We start from the raw sequence: 18,757 nt of genomic DNA on the forward strand, positions 1-18,757 counted from the left end.
CTCTAGACAAAAGAGCAGCAGAGGACAATTTTAGTGAAAGACTCAAAGAACACTTTGCCCCAGCACTCCTCCATACACCCTTTAAAGTAACTGAGGACCTGATAAGCCTTGATTATCTATAGTTAGCTTAGCTATTCTTTAAACCCTGAATAAACATCCCAAGAAACATGAAATACGAAAGCGCCTACAGCACAGGTGGCGCCGTTGCTATTACAGATCTCTCAGATGCCCGCTAGACCCTCACAGCCCTCTGTTGCTGCGACACCGTGAACCACAGTCACTGTGCAAGTGCTTACTCACAGGAGACGGTGAGCACACAAGACAGCAAGCACACGCTGGCACTGCTCCCTGGAACACATGGGAGAGATGCTTAGTCCCATGAGCACCCAAATAGAACAGTTCAGTTACTCGCCTGTTTTTTTTATCTGGCCAGGCTACGGCTGCACCTCGTGGCTGACCATCAACCCGAGTTAAAGAATTGGATCTATGTCGCTGATCTGTGATTTGGAAGAAATAAGCACATTCAGTGTTAGGTAACCAACTGTGCCATCTGAAGTTCTTTCAGTGTAATAATAGTCCTTTCTCTGAGTGATCATAATCCTAACTCTACACCACCGCAGCACTCGGGAAGCAGATGCCCACAACAGTCAGTGCAGAATGTCTGGGACACCTGCCACTCTGCGCATGCAGCACAGAACTCACCAGAGTTAAAATGATGTCTACACCACAAGACTGTAAATTCTGAGCTATAACAATACAAATGAAAGTTTATCCTGCTATTCTTAACTAAAATGTGTACATTACAATAGCTCATTTAATTTTGAGGAAAAAATATTATTTTACTAACCATGAAAAGAAAAAGTAAAAAATAGAAGGAAAAAAGTTGTGCTCTCACCAGGGATTTCCTCAGCCTGCGACACTTTTTGCTGTTTCTGTCTCAGTGGCAACAAAGGATGGGATGGACTAAATGTGGAAGCTCCTTTCCCACTAAATAAAAGAGAAAGTAATGAGTTTAACAAACGTCAAGTTCAAAAGCAAAGGCAAAGGCCAGCGAGGTGGCTCAGCAGAGGAGAGCGCAGGCTGCCAAACCTGACGGTCTAAGTTCCATCTCTGGGTCACGCGGTCGCACATGGCAGAAGAGAGTTTACTTCTGAAAGTTGTCATCTGACGTCCACATAGGCACTGTGGAACATGTACAGCCACACACACACACACACACACACACACACACACACACACGTCAACCAATGTAAAAGTAATAAAGCAAAGGCATATAACTGAAAGAGACTATTAAAAATGTGTACCAAGCCAGGAGCAGTCAGCAGGTTTCTCTGGGTCTTTCCATAAAACTGAACCAAAAGAAAATTGGTGAAGCTCTGAGTTTGAGATAAAAATCCCCAAACTGGAACTGAGGAGATAGCTCAGCTGGTACAATGTTTGCTATGCAAATATAAGGAGGACCTGAGCTGCCAACACCCAGACTCAAAGGCCAAGCAGAGCCATATGTATCTGGAGTCACTGTGCTGGCCAAGTTTGCTGACCAGCCAGCCTAGCCAATCAGTGAGCTCTGGGTTCAATGAGACCTTATCTCAAAAAGTAAGGTGGGGTGTAATCAAGAAAGACATCCAACATCAGCCTATGGCCCCCACACACAGGCGAATACATGTGTACAAACACGCCAACACTCACAAATGCCAAAGCTAAAAACACGATTCACACAACTTCTGGTCATAGTGTATGACACAAAGTCCCAAGTGACTATCACAAAAATAGTGGTAGCCTCAAAACACAAAAGTAAAAAAATTTAAAGGACCACAAAGATGGTTCCTGTATCAAACTGACTGAAAATGCTGAGAGTAACCTGAGCGTGGACAAGCAGAGCACTCCCATAAAGAACACTCACATACTTCAGAAGACAATATGAAAACAGCTACAAATCCTACAATCATTCCCACCTTTCCTACTTCTCTAATTACGCCGGAGGAAGAGGACTCAAGGCTATAACCATAAGGACACCCACTTTACACAGCCCAGCGGGTGTGGCGCAGGCACCAGGCAGGTGAGCACTGCTCAGTGCAGCTGCACTAGCTTGACCCTAACCATGGGGACTGACACTGGCTGCACATCAGGAGAGCACACTCACTGCAGGGCAGCTATTGTGCTATTTTACTTGGGGGAAGAATTTGACCAGCGGACAGTAACAGTCTAGGCAGGAATCATAGGAACTTTCAACACCCTGGGCTGTAGCTAAGGTTAACCCCACAGGGATAAAGACAAGAGGCAGTCCTCCTGAGGCCGAGCAGACACAGGAAGAGATGGAGACAAAGGGGGCAAGCTGAACAGAAGGGGTAAAAGAGAATCCACAGGAGCCCAGCAGAAGGCAGGGGAAGAGGAAGTCTATAACCTTCAGCCACCCACAGTACTGAGGCCCAGAAAACTCAGACTATAGTCAGAATACACAACAGTGCCGAGCTACTCAGGGGAAGACTTTGATGAATGAGAAAATCTTCATAGCCACTGTTAGGTGGAAAAAGTCACTGAGCCAGTCAGCATATGTGATGCCAATGCCACTTCAACCAAGTTCCATGAGCTTGAGGGGGAAGGAGAGGGAGCAACATGTGCACGAATGAGCGCGCGCGCACGCACACACACACATACACACATACACACACACACACACACACACACACACACACACACACACACACACACACACACAGCATGTACTGGATCTGACCATAAAGACCCAGCACAAGGATTGGATGTAAGCCAGCTAGCGTGCCCAGGTGCCCACAGAAGGCACACGTCGTGTGGCTGTGTGGCTCTGCCCTTGCGACGCTGTCACCACTGCTATCGTCTGTACCCATGGGCTCTGAGCCAACACAGCTCCACTTGTGCTCTAAGGCTCGGATCCTGTCAGTGCACCTCAGCCCTTAAACACTCCCAGCACCACCTGACTTGCTTTTTGGGCCCCTGAACACTCTCCCTGGCCCAACCCTCCAGCATCTCTAGTGTCAACATGAGAAAGCTGAGCTTCTTTCCAGCATGTGTCTAACCAGCCATTCAGCTGCATGTGCTACTCAAATGTGCTACTCCTGAGTATTGCTTAACTCAATCTCCACAATCTAAAATCATGTTTCCATTTTAAAATATTCTCTCAGGAGAACACACACAGGTCTCCTCCCACACAAGAGGCTCAAACTCCTCCCAGGAGAGCTCTTTCATCGAATGCTCAGGTTCACTGATATGGTCATGGCCAATCAACCAGACCCAGCCAGCTGATATTAAAAATCAGTTCTCAAGCCCTGCTCTCCAACAGCTCCATTTACTGTGTCGGCATCAACTCCACTGCTCACTGGAGCCGATGAAGCAGTAGGTGAGCGGCCTTCATCCCTAAAGGCTGTCAGACTACATTTCACAGCCAATTCTGACTGTTCCTTCAGCTTCCCCTTCATTAGAGCCTCTGTGAAACTGAATTCACTGTGAAGAGACAATAGAGAAATCTCTTTTTTGTTCTGTAATTTGATGTGTTTAAACTGAATTAAGTGCATTACATAAATAGCTTTATTTAAGAATGCAGCTTTTTAATTACAACAAAGGCTTGCAGACCCCTGGCCTCTGAGGAGGAGACCCAGTGCTCAGAGACAGGCAGAGGGCAGAGGACTCAGTACTCTGCATTACTCAAGAGCTTCCTTTTCTCGGGCCATCACGTAAAGACAGGAGGATGGTAACCTGACCGCAGCAGTGGAATGGCTGACAGACTTACAGACACTCAGGTTCCTCCGAGTGGAGGTGGTACCGATAACCACCTTCGGCGAGAGGCTGGGTGGCTGGCGGCAGGTCAGCAGAGCTCATGGCAGCAGGGCTACCCAGGAAGCTGCGTTTGGTTGCATTGGAGATTGGGACAGGAGGCCGGCTGCTCTTCTGTTGTAACACTGTTTTAGCTACAGAAATAGCAATTTTATACAAGTATCTATTATTTATAGTTATGGTATCAGCAAGAAACAGAGAACCTATAGCTTTTAGAACCATAAAACAATTCAATTTTTACTTGAAACCAAACTTCTCAAATTCTGTTTAACAGGTGAGGCTCTAGGCTGAGTTACAAATACAAAATTAAAAAACGACAGACTAGAGCACAAACAGACAGAAAAAGCAAGCCTAGGCTTCAGGTCTACCCAAGCACTGACACAAAGGCCACCTTGGTCTTCACAGACAGATGGGCTGCCTCAGTCCTTTGAGCTCTCAAGAAAATGGCTCTGACCACTCAGTTGTTACTCACCATCCTTCAGCTCTTGAATATCTCGGGGCTGAACAAAATCTGGCTTGACATTCTCAAACCACCAGAAGAGCTCAGCAATAAAGACCATAACGTTCGGCTAAAAACAAAACACACAACAACCCAGGCACAGTTAAGTACCTGCTCAAAGGCACCTGGCTTTAAGGGCATGTCTGGCGGCAGGTTTACCTTCAGCACTAGGGGAGCGTATAGCATATCCTCCAGGGTGAGATAGAAACACTTGTTCAGATGCTCGTTGGAAAACTCCCTCAGAAGCCGGATGTTATACAGGCTGTCAGCCATCGATGGCACCTCCTTCAGGCAAATATCTAGTAGATACAGACAGGCAGACTTAGAACATGCATATTGTGTTCACGAGGGCGTGTGTGGATACACCATTCTGAACTGAAACTCTGTGGGTTGGTGATAAAGGAAGCAAGGTTAAGTGATTGTACAAGACAGTAAGTTTCACAGGTGACGCTAAAAAGAGAAAGAAAATATGCAAAGTCTCCAGACTGCACTGACAACAGATCATATGAGAGTTCAAGCTGGAGTCCTAAGGTGAACTACATCAGCAGCGGAGTGCCTGCCTAACAAGTGCAAGGCACAAGAGCAGGCAAAGATGAGCAAAATCAACTATGAAATCACCTTTTAGAAACATCTGTGCTCTGGGTCCACAAGATGGCTCCATGGGTAAAGGCTCTCGCCCTGCAACCTAATCTCCAGAACTCACATAAAGATAGGAAAACAGCCAGCTGGTGGTGGTGATGCACACCTTTACTCCCAAAGGGGAAAGGCAGGCAGATCTGAGGAGTTCCAGGCCAGCCTAGTGTACTGAACACGTTCCAGGACAGTCAGAGACATACAGAGAAACCCTTCTCAAATTAAAAAAAAAAAAAAAACCATTTCCAAAAGGATACGCTTTTACACCCACATTTGTGCCAACACCCACATATATTTAACATGCACGCACACACAATAATATTAAAATAACTGTAAGAAAATGTTCGCATTTTTTTTCTGCAAGTGGAGACCTCTGCCTAAAGTTAGTTTTATATTTGCAAAGAGGAGGGGCTGAAATATGCACAAAATTACAATTGTCAAGCAAGGTCTCTAATCCTCCAAATTAAGAAACTACACCTAGTATAAGTCTATGAAGAGATGAGCATCTTCCCAACCTCTCAGGTAAGAAAATTCAGGAGGGCAGATCCTGCACTGGGAAATGCGGTACAGGCAGGAAATAAAGTCACTGAAAAGGAGCCTCCTGTGCTGTCCCGGTGTTCCTAGGTAGGAGCCAGTAAACAGCAGTTGGAAGGTCAGGAGACAAGTGCACCAAGGCTTTGCCTCTGAATGTTCCACCTTTAAAAAAGAAGAACCAGGAGGTGTACAACTTTAATCCCAGCACTCAGAAGGCAGGGCTGGCAGACTTTTTTAGTTTGAGGCCGGCCTGGTCTCCAAAGTGAGTCCCAGGAGACAGCTAAAGCTTGATACACAGAATCCTTGTCTCAAAAACCAAAAAGAAAATGAAAAGAAAAAAGGAAAAAAGGAGGGAGGCAAAGGAGTATTTGTCCAGCATGCTCAAGTACCAAAATAAGGGGGAAAATTCTTTTTCAAAGTTCTCAGATACTATTTCCAGTCTAGGTCATTAGTCCAAAAGCAGGGTGTGTCCATGTCAAGTGATGTAGCATCATCTGGTCACGGAACACTGTTTGCCGTCACTCCTGACTGCCCAGTCCTTCCCTACCCTCCAGGGTATGTGGCCCCTTGACACACAGCTCTGACTGGACATTTCTTTTTCCATGGTTTGTGTACTCCTGCTCCGAATGACTGCCCTAAGCCAGTGCCACATTTCCAGCCAGAATAAAGTTAAACAAAATGTAACACTTGTAGAACAAGGGCCCCATGTTCTTATTCTAATAATAATAATAATAGTAATAGTAAGTGATGATAATAATAATAATAAATTAATACAGCTAAAATCTGTGAACACTTAAACACCAAGTACAAGTCTGATGAGAGAAACAGAACCAGACAAAGGCTACCAGGTGATAAGATTGTAAGGTAAGCTCAATCTATCAAACAATAAACACACACTGGAAGAAGACAAAGTTACCCCCTGCACAATGCCAGCCAGGAAACAAACAGGAATGAGGTGGGATACTCAGTGGTGAAAATCAGATGACAGCTGAAGATCCAGAGTCCAAAGCTCTCCCCATAGGAGTAAGCTCATCATGTATGAATCACGTCTCTCAAGTGGTCTTAAGAGGCCAGCACACACCACTTTGACCAAGAAAGACCATAGTGGACACAGATGCTGGGTTGCACAGTGTGGCCTTAGGCAGACAAATCATAAGGAAACACCAAACCAACCAACCACCAACCAAGGAACAACAGACCAACTCCATAGCCTAAAACTCACCAACAGCAAAGGCTGTGTGAACACCGTGGCTTTAGGGAGACCACAGGCCTGACAAGTACAAACAATGAGCATGGAGTGAAGACATCCCTGGGCCTTTCCCGATCCCTGAACACTGCAGCGCTACCAGAAAAGCCTCTGGTTCCTAAGCTAAGACAAAAGTGAGAAAGGACCGCCCTGGGAAGGCTAGATTTTTAAAAAATTCTTTGAGTTGTTTGCTACTTATTAAATTAATGCCAAAGTAAAATGTTACAATTTTGCCCTTTGTTGCCTTATCAATCTTGGTAAAAACAAAAGTATATTACTGGCCTGGCAATATATTTACAAAATGGTCAAAAAACTATTATTTTAGTGATACTGAATCCCCACATCTAAGAGTGTGAAGCCTCTTCCAAGAACTACAGAAATGTTTAAGACTTTTTTTTCTTGCAGTTTTAAACTTTTTATACATTCACATTTTTTTTTCACATCCTGTTTTTGTTGACTAGATTACCTGGCTCTCCCCAGGCTTTGGTCCACATAAGACTCATGCACTGCATACTAGGCTAGCACCACCAGGGTCTCTCCTCCTTGAAAGTTTGGTAAAATGCCCCAGCAAAAAGCTCCCACAAGAAGTCGGCCATGTGCCTTGTAGTCATGGTGTCCAGCTCTCCCACTCCTTTTTCTCCAAATCAGAACTATCCGTGTTATACAACATGTGAACATAAACAATACAAAATACTCTCCACATTTTTATTTGGTGTCTACTAGACCTGAATTTATACCATTTTATTTTCTGCTTTCCTCCCACAAGACAGGGTTTCTCTGTTAACAGAGCCCTAGTTGTCCTGGACTCAATTTGTAGTTCAGGCTGGCCTGGAACTCAGAGATCTGACTGTCTCTACCTCCTGAGTGCTAGGACCTAAGACATGTGCCAACACCACACCTAGCCTGTTTCAGACATTCTCTATTTTGCCCTTTTATTGACTAACTAGTGCAGAACTTTATCTTGTTTTATGAATCCATCAAAAGAAGAGCTTTTAATTTTACAGTTTCTCTTCAAATGATTGTGTTTCATTACTTTACTACTACATTTGCTTTTTAATTCTTATTTCAACAAGATACAATGTCTTTAAACTCCATGGAAGTGTTCTATGTAGCCCCCCCCCCCCCCCCCGGTAAGCTGGAGTACAGAGGCAAGGCTGTGAGAAAGCAGCAGTGTGTAGTCTAGGACTGGGCTGAGGATCCGCTGCTGCCATACAGTCCTCTGTTCTGTGTGACCTTCTGTCTTCCCATTAAGTTGCTTGGAGTCTTCTCAGTGTGTACACCACAGTTCTTCAACTGGACACATTCAGTGGGTTCCTGAGATTTGGCTGTGCTCACCCACGGGGCACCTATACTTTCCTTGGGTAAATCACCTCTATTTTCTCTGCTCATGCTTCCTATATTCATTTCATTTTCCTAGTTTCTCCTTTGCTCTTTTTTGTTCTATTTTCTGGAAGATTCTTTTATTTCTACTCAGCCATCTAACTCTTTAGTGCACTTCAGACACCAAGACGTCCCTTCCTCAGAGCTCTATGGAACCTAACGTGGCCATACCCTATGACGGCTTTTTAGACGCCTCTTCCCAGTCACTGTTCTTGGCAACTAAGTCCTCAACCTCTTGCTCCTGTGTATTCTGAACTGTATCTGTGGCCTGAGTATTTGTTATGGCCAGGTGATTCCATCAAATGTCAGGGGGATCTGGGCACCCCTTCACTGTTAGAGGGAGGCAATAGGAAGTAGACTTTGCTGCAGGTGACCAAGGCAAGAAGCCAGCTGATGCCAAACCTCAGCCACTGTGATCTTGTTCTTAAGACCAGTTTTCACAGAGAAGTCTGTCCCTGCTTTGCATGCAGAGTTTATCAACCTATGGAACCCAGCAAAGAACTGAGGCTTACTAGTATAGGATGAAGAAGCTCACACAGAAGCCTCAATTCCAGTCACCTCACTCCTACCTGCCCCATGCTGGAGTCTGAGGCTATGACTTAGAGACTATGTCTCCACCAAGTGTGTTCATATCCCTAGTCTTTGGACATGGAGGATGGTACTGGAAGCAAAGGGGAATCAGGCTCTCAGGTTCTTGAGACTAACTTAACAAAGACACTAGGCAGGACTGCTGGTCAAAATCTTTATCTTCCTGTGGCAGCTCCAGAATTCTAGCTGATGAATTGTTTTGCCTCTGTACTCAGTCCTAAACTGTCGGAAACGTATACTTTGGGATCTGGTGTAGTTTCTTCTGTGGCTTTGACCAAGTTTTTGTTGTTGTTGGTACCCCACCCCTACCCCCAGTCCATCTCCCCAACACGGTCTCAACTGTGTAACCTGACTGGCCTGGGCCTTGCTTTGCAAACCAGGATGTCCTTGAACTCAGAGTTCCACCTAGCTCCATCCCTGAGTGTGTGTGGAGTGTGTTTGTGTGTGTGTGGGGGGGAACACTAAAGGTGTGAGCCATATCACTAAGGTCATGTTTTTGCAAATGTTTGTGTACATGAAGACCAAGGAACAACTTTGCAGGAATCAGTTCTGTCCTTCTACCCTGTAGGTTCTGGAACTGAACTCAGGTAATCAAGCTTGGCAGAAAGCACTTTAAGCCCCTGGCCCTCTTACCAGCCCTAACCATTTATTTTTGTTCAGTGTACTACAATATCTGGTATACTAAATGCCACCTGACAAATCTGTACTCAAGTCTTCTATGGCCTAACTAAATTCCTGCTTCTGACAGAGTGGCTTGTCAACTTCTTCATGTAATTCTGTCTTTCCTTGTTTTTTTCAGTAAGGATGTTAACCCTAATATTACTGTCTGCCTTAAGATCCTCAAAGGACAGATTTAAGACAACACATGGTGGTGCATGCCTTTAACCCCAGCACTGGAGAGAAAGAAGCAGGAGAATCTCTGTAAGTTTGAAGCCAACCTGCTCTACATACTGAGTTCCAGGATAGCCTGGGCTATGGAAAGTGACCCTGTGTCAAAAACAAACAAATATGCAAACTAGGCAGGACACATCTGGAGCTGAGGACACACTAAGAAGTACACTCAAAGAGCTGCCAAAGCACAATGGCCAATGTGCACCAGTCTCCAGGCTGAGGCACAGGAACACATGTTCAAGGGCAGTGTAGAATACCTACAACTCCAGGTCAGTTGGAGCTACAAAGCAAAGGGAAAAGCCCCCCACTCTGGGATGAAGTACCCACCCACTCTCCTCTGTTTCTCCCCTAAGGTCCTTCGGGAATTTAAGCCTTTAGCATTCTCTTCCACCTGCTGTGAAATCTGAGGGTTTCACAAAGGCATGTTTCCTTGGAAACTATGGTTTCTGGAAACTTGTTTCTGGAGATGTTCCCACCAGCAGAGCTCTACAGCAGAGTTCCTACAGGGTCAGAGTGTCACTAGCACTAAATCAGGTTTACTTTTCAGTGCTGGGACAGAAACCTAGTGCCACTTGTATGCTAGGCAAGCTTTCTATTGCAGAGCTGTATCCCCAGACATATAGCATTCCTTTTTTTGTGTGTGATGCTGGAGATAGGGGCCAAGGACTCAGTCAGGCTAAGCAATTATCTACCACTGAATTACTTCCCTAGAGTTGTTGTATTGGCTGGTTTTGTGTCAACTTGACACAAGCTGGAGTTATCTCAGAGAAAGGAGCCTCAGTTGAGGAAATGCTTCCATGAGAGCCAGCTGTAAGGCAATTTCTCAACTAGTGATCAAGGGGGGAGGGCCCAGCCCATTGTGGGTGGAGCCATCCCTGGGCTGGTAGACCTGGGTTCTATAAGAAAGCAAGCTGAGCAAGCCAGGGGAAGCAAGCCAGTACGTAACATCCCTCCATGGCCTCTGCATCAGCTCCTGCTTCCTGACCTGCTTGGGTTCCAGTCCTGACCTCCTTTGGTGATGAACATCGATATTGAAGTGTGAGCTGAATAAACCCTTTCCTCCCCAACTTGCTTCTTGGTCATGATGTTAGTACAGGAACAGAAACCCTGACTAGGACAGTTGTCTTGTTTGTTTGTTTGTTTTGTAGAGCTGGCCTCCCTCTCACTCACTTCCTCTTAGTCCTCAGAGACACAGGTACTTGAAAGCCCTCCTGGGTCTAAGATAGGGCTTTTCTGATACTCTTCCTCATGTCCTAGTCATAGAACCAAAGGCAGCTGAATGTGAGGGAGCCATTTGTCCACCTTCAGGTTTTATCCTCCTGGAACCTGGGGGTCTCCCTGTCTTTCAAGCCACCTGTGTCTGCAAAAAAGAAAATGTATCATCTGTACTTCCATGCCTGAAGTAGGCAGGCATTAATACCAGCCTTAGCTGTACGGTGTTAAAGTCTGAGATAAAATTCCAATTCAGGAACTGGTCAGGTCCCTGGCCTTCCTCCTGCCCACTGCAGACAAATGCACTTAGGAAACAGAGCCATGGACAACGCAAGCTTCCAAACACCCCGGCGGATCTGTGCCATGCCCTTCATAGCCATCCACTTCCCTCCTCCCTGCTGCAGGTCATAAGCACCTAGAAAGAGGTACTGTGGGGGAGGGACACAGATTGAATCTATTCACTCTCATGTCTTCAGAAATTCAGGTCTACAAAATTGTTTTGCTTTTGGCATCTGACAACGGGTCTCATTTAGGCAGCCCAGGCTTGTCTTGGTCCTAACTCAGCCTACCAAATGCCAGGACTATAGGTGTGTGTCGCCTTGTCTGGCTTAGGTTCTAGACGTTTCAATAAGGAAGGATTTTAAACCCCACTCACACTCAAACAAAGGGAAAGTCACAAAACACAATGTCATATTATCCAAATACTCAAGGGGCAATGTCTTAATCACATAAAATATAGATACAAATAAGTATTTGATCTCTTGGAATTTCTAGGTATGCGGTAGTATCCCAACTGACCCAGGGACTCCATGTTACTTCTCTTGCATATTAAATGTACACTGCTCCTCTCCAGTCTTCAGGGAAAGTGTTCTGCACTCACCATCCAGTTTCATCTGCTCTGGGCAGTAATAGTGAACCACTGCTAAGAGAGCAGCGCCATCACTGCCGTCTCTCATCAAGTCCTCCAACAACGGGAAGTAAGGTGACTGCCTAGCAGACAGGTGCTCTCGCCGATAGCGGACCTGCAGTTGATAAAAGGAAAACGGTCTCTGCGTGTGAGATCACTTCACCCTGTGTATGTTATAGGCACACTGCTAGAGCAAGATTTACATCAAGCCTAGAGCCACATGAAGACCAACTGTTATTGCCTGGAAAAGTCCAGACTGTGGAGATGACGTCCTCTGTCCAGAACAAACAAGGCAGATCCAGGGACTGGGCTCCGTGGCTACACTGCATGGCAGAGGTTCACTGCTAACACTACCAGGGCCAGTCTAACTCTAAACTGACTCTGGCAGTGGGCACACATGGGAAGGAGACAAAACACACATCTATACTATCGTAAGCCAATGCATTACAAACTAATGAGAAACAAGTTAAACAGTGGGCATTCAGATGCTTGAAAGACCCAAGCTACAGGCACTGTTCTAAGTATTATCAACACAGACGTTAGTCATTAACAAGTACAAAACAGCATTAATCGACAGTTTGAGAAATTTCAGAAACCAGATTAAACAAAATTTCTCACACCACTACACCAGCCACCAAGAACTACAAGTAAAACATCAGAACTCACAAGATCATCAAGCAAATACCAGACCAAGGCTCCCTTATGTGCACACCCGAGGAAGCTACCTGTTGCTCCACTACAGTCTTTTCTATCCACAGCCAATGACAGCTTGGCAGAGAGGGGGCTGCTCAGTGTAGGCACAACTCCCCAAGAGCTGCAGTGTTGTCCTCTCACCTGAGCCAACGCTCAGGGCAGGGCACCCAGCAGCCCACATTTTCTCCAGAAGGAGCACACACAATAGAAACTAAACACAAGCAAGGGAGCCAGCACTGCCTAGAACTGTTGGCTTCTGAGAGTTCTGCAGGGGAGTCCAACTCAGAGAATCATCTTGGAATCTAGACTTTCAGCTAATATATCCATAAACAGCCGGCATAATTAGTAGTGATGCTCATTAGAAAAATGCTTGGAACTGATTTCTTTACATTTAGCAACAATGCTTGTTTTGTGTTGACACACATTTTAACTTGTTTCTCACAACACGTACTATCGGAGGGAACCCTCATACTGTACCACACGTGCAAAGTCCACAGGTTCTAGCATGCAGTGCATCACAGCATGCTCCAGGCCAGGCTTCCAGAGACAGCAGACAGGGAGTGAGCAGGCATGCAGTAAAGCAAATGGTTTCTTGAGTAAAGATGGATGGTATGGGTAAAAATTAGGCTGACATTCAGCTCCCGGGGTCCAGAAGGCTCACAAGGCTGCTGTGCTCACCCACATCCTCAAACTTCTAGCTGTGAAATGTTTAGGTAAAGCCCATAACCTGTCGATCTTAACCACATCTTTCCTTGTTGGTCTATTTACTGAACCCCACTGTAGGATACCCATAGCCTCTCTAACAATGGAGAGTTAAGGAGAATTGTTTGGGGTTATAGTTCCCTTTTTTCATCAAACTTATCTGAAACCAAACCTCTCTACAAGACACCTGAGCGTGTGAGCCCTTGCCTTGGTCAAAATTCGTACTCAAACATCCATGAAGCATGCCTTCCTCCTCCTCCTCCTCATAAACACACTCAGCAGGAAGTCCACTCAAGATTTGCATGGGCCTTTAGCAGCCCACAGTCATGGGGCCCCAGGTGGAGACCCAAAGGGAAATCCGGGCCAAATAATGAAGCTACAGGACCCAAGGAATCAAAGGGCACATACAAAACCATCTGCAGAGATCCAAAAGTACATAAAAAGGCACCACTTGGCACCAGGCATTTCCTATAAGGATAGCAACAAACTGGATCACTTCCAGAATGAGCCACCAGTTAGGTACTGCTGAAATTACTAAATCAAATCCTGGTTTTTAAACTTTGTGTAAAAATTCATACATAATTTCAGAAGCCCTGCATCTGAACTGACCTCCGTATGGACCCGAGGGATAGAAACAAGAAGACTACATCCAAATACACCAGTGGCAGCCCTCTCTGCAGTCCCACCTGTACCTCCGTGGGAGAATCTTTCCAATCTGAAAGCCTAGAATACAGGTTCTAAGGAAGGTGGTGAGAGATGCCACCCTCAGGCACAGTAACAGCAGAATGTAAGGATTCCAGCCACTATGTCACCCCCGGTCCTCTTAGCATCTGCTAGAATCTGTCAGCTATGCTGTACTGGTCACTCAGAGATCACCAAGAGCCCAGGGGGATGGACATGGCATCCAAAAGTGCCACATAACAAAACCCATCAGGGTGGCCAGCAAGGCTCATGCCAGACAAACTGCAACAGCCCCCAGGTGGACACTTAAACAAACAAACAAAGCTCAATCTTGGGTGCGAGCAATTTTAATGGAAGCGCATGATGGCAACAAGATGGCTTTGCAGATGGTGGATGGCGGCCTGGGTCACTTACGGGTACTAACTTCCAATACCACTTGGAGGGAGACTGCTCAGGAGGCGGGAAGGAAGGTGGAAAGGAATGTCAGCACTGCAGGTCCAGTGTGGCTGTGACACACATGCTCACACAGAAGAGGTAGACACAGCCTCTGGTAGCAAAGGCTTTCCAGTGTGCATGACCTCGCTAATCACAATTCCAGGCAATTTAACTGGAAGGTAACCTGTCCCCTTTACAGCTCTATGCTTCACAATAGCATAGAATAGCTCCCAACTTGAGAAAGTCAGGGGACCAGGTTAAAGGTCTGCTCCTTTGTCTATGCCCATGAGGGCCTGTCCCCATCCAAAGATTAGAAAGGCACTCAGCTCCAGCCTGAGTCCCTACTGACCTGGCTGGCTGGCTAGAGCAGACCAGTGTAGAGAGAAAACCATAAGGGGTACACATGTTGCTCTCAGTGTCAACAGTGAGGCACTCCTGGACACATTCCACTGACTGTGACATATGGCCTTGGCAAAAGAGAAAATGGCCAGCCAAGGCCAGAATGTGGAACAAACATACCCATCTGCACCTACCCCACGGTACACACTTCCCAATGGCTCCAGGCACTAGGCTTCAGACCCCCATCAGCCTCATGGTACCTCACAGGCCATCTCAAGAATCTGCATGGGCACAGCTACTCCTGGGTATTTTCTGCTCAGTCTCTCCTTCTGAAGCTCACTCCCAGCTCAGGCTACACTGCTTCCTTACTGAACCCCCCAGTCCTCCCAGAATACCCCTGGTTCAACAAACCATCAGACCTTTTGGGGTTGGGCATAGAAGACAGGTTGCCCATGGCAATTCCTAACTGAGGCATGGAGAATCAGCCACCAGGAGAATCTAAGAAGCTGGCTTGCTTAGGATGATAAAAATATAGAATGAGCAAGTAGAAACAAATATAATTCTTTAAAACCACTAACATTAACTTTGTGAGTTTTGAAGAAATTAAAATCACCCCTTACCTTTTGATGAGCAGGACTTTCCAGTGGCTGCTGTTTTAATTTAACTTCTTTCTCTGTTATCTCTCTCATTTTAAGATTGACCTAAGGCAGAAGAAAAAGCATTAAGAAGGCTGGCTACTGCTCTCCCATGTCATCCCTACATCCCCTCTTCATCACCAGGAAACCCCACAGCACCTGCTGACTACTCTTAGTACAATTACAAAGATGCACAACACCTGGATCCCATGTGAGCCGAGATTTGCCCTGAGTCTCAGGGGCAACCTGCCCCTGCAAAGAAGCCACTGTGCCTCAAATGCCAGTGCAAAACTTTCCTCACCACTGTGGAATCAAGGCCAGACCCCACGTACACTTTACAGAGCTGTCTGCTGCCACCCCGTAACAATCTACCTAATTCTGAGTCACGCCTCATCTGATTACACAAAGTCAACACAAAATAAAATTCAGTTACAAAACCCAAGCTGTAAATCCCTTAAAATCATAGATTTAAGTAATCTCTCTTGAAACTGAGATAGTATCAAATTTGTATTTCTACTGGGCCAATGAGACAGTTTAGCAAAAAAGGTACTTGTCACTCCAGCCTAGTCACTGGAGGTCAATCCCTGGAACCCACATAAAGATGGTAGGAGAAAACAAGCCCCACAAAAGGTCCTCTAACTGCAACACACCTATTGTGCCGCATATGCACCCACACACAAACATCATACATCATGCACACACATATACATCATGTACCTACACATACATCATGCTCACATACACATATATCACAAACACACAATATAATTTAACTAGTATTTATAAAATAAGATTTTTGTAAAAATACATATCAATACTCAGTAGTAGTTAGAGCTAGTCAGTCTAGTGAACAGTCAGGTGAAAATGTGCAGGTCTGAGTGAATTATCATCAAAGAAAAATACAGTGTGTGAACTCTTTACCTACACAACATCAAGAAGGCAGGAAATCTCTTTAAAATTACAATAAAGGAGCTAGAGAGACCATGGCTAAAGCACTTGTCCTAAAGAGAACCTGAGTTTTATTTCGAGCACAAATATGGCAGCTCACAGACAGACACAACCCCTCGGCCTGTGCTCATATGCCACAGAACATACCCGGAAGTCAAGAGGACAACCTGCAGGAGTTAGTTCTCTCCTTCTACCAGGTGGGTAGGGATCAAACTCAGGTCATCAGACTTGGCAGCCAGTACCCTTATCTGATAATCCCTGTCACCCACCAATCTAACAGTCATATTTGAAGGAAAGTAAAGCCACTATTGAAAACTGAGTGAAGTGGCCCATGCTTGAGGTACCGATAGAAGATCAAAGTTCAAGGTCCTCTCAGCTCCAGTCAGTTCAAAATTAGTCTTAGATATACAGGACCCTTAAAAAAAAAAAAAAAAAAAAAGGAAAACTGAACCATTTTAAAACTAGCTGGGTGGTGGTGGCGGCACACACCTTCAGTACTCTGAAGGCAATGGCAGGCAGATCTCTAGTTCAAGCTAGCCTGGTCTACAGAGTGAGTTTCAGGACAGCCAGAGCTATATGGAGAAACCTTGTACCTAAAATGTAAATTACATAAGGAGTGGGCCTGGGAGATAGGAAAGCTGGAGGGAGGTTACCCAAGACACCTCCCATCCTCTGAAGTGAGGCGTGAAGCTGACCATGACCGTCAGTACTGACTTTTAAAACATTAACTGGGGCAAACTGTCATCTCAGCCTCCTATGCTCAACCTGAAACTGGGAAACATCTTCATGCAAAGAGAGAGACTGCCAAGCATTGTCTCTTACTGAGCTTTAGCACCCAGGGGTGATGTCTAACAGTCCTTCCCAGGAGAGCCAAAGCTTAGTGAACTCATAACCAGTCTATAAAAATTCACTACAACAGTTACTGGGTGGTGGGAAAATGCAGCTGGAAATGTAAGAGTCCAGCCAGTCAAGTCTGAGATTCTGCTACAAAGTGCACAAGAGCAAAGCTAAGCTGGGCCACGTAGCCCAGCACTTGAAAGTCTAAGGTAAGACTGCGAGAGCTTGAGGCCCAGTCTGAGCTACAGAGTGAGTTCCAGGCCAACTTAGAATAAACAGCAAAATCTTGTCTCTAAAAAAGGGAGGGGTTGTACAACTCAATCAGTAGAGTGCCTAATATTTACAAGACCCTAGGTTCAATCCACAGTACCACATAAAACTAGGTATAACACTTGGGAGGTAGAGGCAAGAGAATCAGAGTTTACATTCAACCTCAACTAAACAAACCAAACAGACAAAAAGTAAATTAAAAAATATTAGCTGGCCAGCCAATCTAGCCCCACCCCACCCCCCAAAAATGGCAATTCCAGGTTCAGTGAGAAACACTGTACTTTGGGAATAAGGATAAAAAGAGAGGAAGGGGGTCTGGAGAGATGGCTCGGCAGTCAAGAGCACTGACTGTTCTTCCAGAGGTCCTGAGTTCAAATCCCAGCAACCACATAGTGGCTCACAACCATCTGTAATGAGTGAGATCTGATGCTCTCTTCTGATGTGTCTGAAGATATCGTCAGTATACTCATAAATATAAAATAAATAAATCTTTAAAAAAAAAAGAGAGAGAGGAAGGTAAAAGACAGACATCTTCTCCTGGTCTGGGCATGTACCTGCACTTACAATAAACATCTGACCTCCACCATGTGTGTGCATGCACGCATGCACATGCACGCAGCACACACATGTCCTTAAAAAAAAAAAAAAAAAAAAAAAAAGACTGTATGTCCTTAAAATATCAAGAATCCTTTATCTCTTATCGTTCTGCAGTGTGGACACTGCACAGCCAATGTGAGCTGCTGCTCCTTTACAGTCAAGGAGGACACAAGGACCAGAAAACACTGGTCAGCACCAGCCTCCACAGCAACAGCAGCAGCTAGTACAAACTAACAGATACACTTATAAACAAACAAGCAAATGACTGTTCAAAGTAGAAAGAACATAACTAGATGCAGTTGCCACAAAATGAATGTGACAAGGTCAAAGTCCTAGGAGAAAAGCAGGTGTACTACCGTGGAAATACACCACTCTGCTCTCAGTAGCCCAGGACAACACAACGCAGGGTAGACCCACAGAAACCCTACAAAAACCAAGGAGAACTATACAGGTAGCCAAAAGAAAAGGGAAGGGAGGGAGGGAGGGAGCGAAAGCTTTTTTTTTTTTTTTTTTTAAAAGGATGAGTCAAGCAGCCATCAAACCAGATAGAATTCAACCACATGAACAATAAGCAATATAACTGGTCTAAACACTCTAATGACAAGGCAGAAGCTATCAAATAAATCCATGAGAATGGCAAACTTACAGTGTGCTCATGAATCCACTTAAACAGGAAGACAGCAGAGTAAAAAGGCTATGTATGGTAGTGCACACCTTTGATCCCAGCATTCAGGAGGCAGAAGCAGGCAGATCCCCGAGTTCTAGGCCAGCCTGGTCTACACACTGATTTCCAGGACAGCCAAGGCTAGGCAGAGAAACCCTGACTTGAAAAAACAAAATAAGGGCTGGAGAGACAGCTCTGTGGCTAAGAGCACTGACTGCTCTTCCAGAGGTCCTGAGTTCAATTCCCAGCAACCACA

The 18,757-nt window shown here is 45.4% G+C and overlaps 1 protein-coding gene across 3 annotated transcripts in view; it reads right to left on the reverse strand.

Annotated features, from left to right (window-relative positions):
* Positions 1-18,757, reverse strand: part of CAMSAP1 (calmodulin regulated spectrin associated protein 1) — a 59,053-nt gene that overhangs the window by 15,199 nt on the left and 25,097 nt on the right. For 2 of the 3 annotated variants that reach the window (XM_080927038.1, XM_080927036.1), the window contains exons 4-11: positions 15,171-15,251; positions 14,191-14,223; positions 11,674-11,815; positions 4,469-4,608; positions 4,283-4,379; positions 3,767-3,944; positions 896-987; positions 413-497 (exon numbers count right to left, since the gene is read on the reverse strand). In XM_080927038.1, the coding sequence (XP_080783164.1) occupies positions 413-497; positions 896-987; positions 3,767-3,944; positions 4,283-4,379; positions 4,469-4,608; positions 11,674-11,815; positions 14,191-14,223; positions 15,171-15,251 (848 nt within the window). The remainder of the gene's footprint in view (positions 1-412; positions 498-895; positions 988-3,766; positions 3,945-4,282; positions 4,380-4,468; positions 4,609-11,673; positions 11,816-14,190; positions 14,224-15,170; positions 15,252-18,757) is intronic. The other variant, XM_080927037.1, reaches the window with a different exon arrangement.

Source organism: Micromys minutus (assembly GCF_963924665.1).
Source record: "Micromys minutus genome assembly, chromosome: 13".
Taxonomy (NCBI): domain Eukaryota; kingdom Metazoa; phylum Chordata; class Mammalia; order Rodentia; family Muridae; genus Micromys; species Micromys minutus.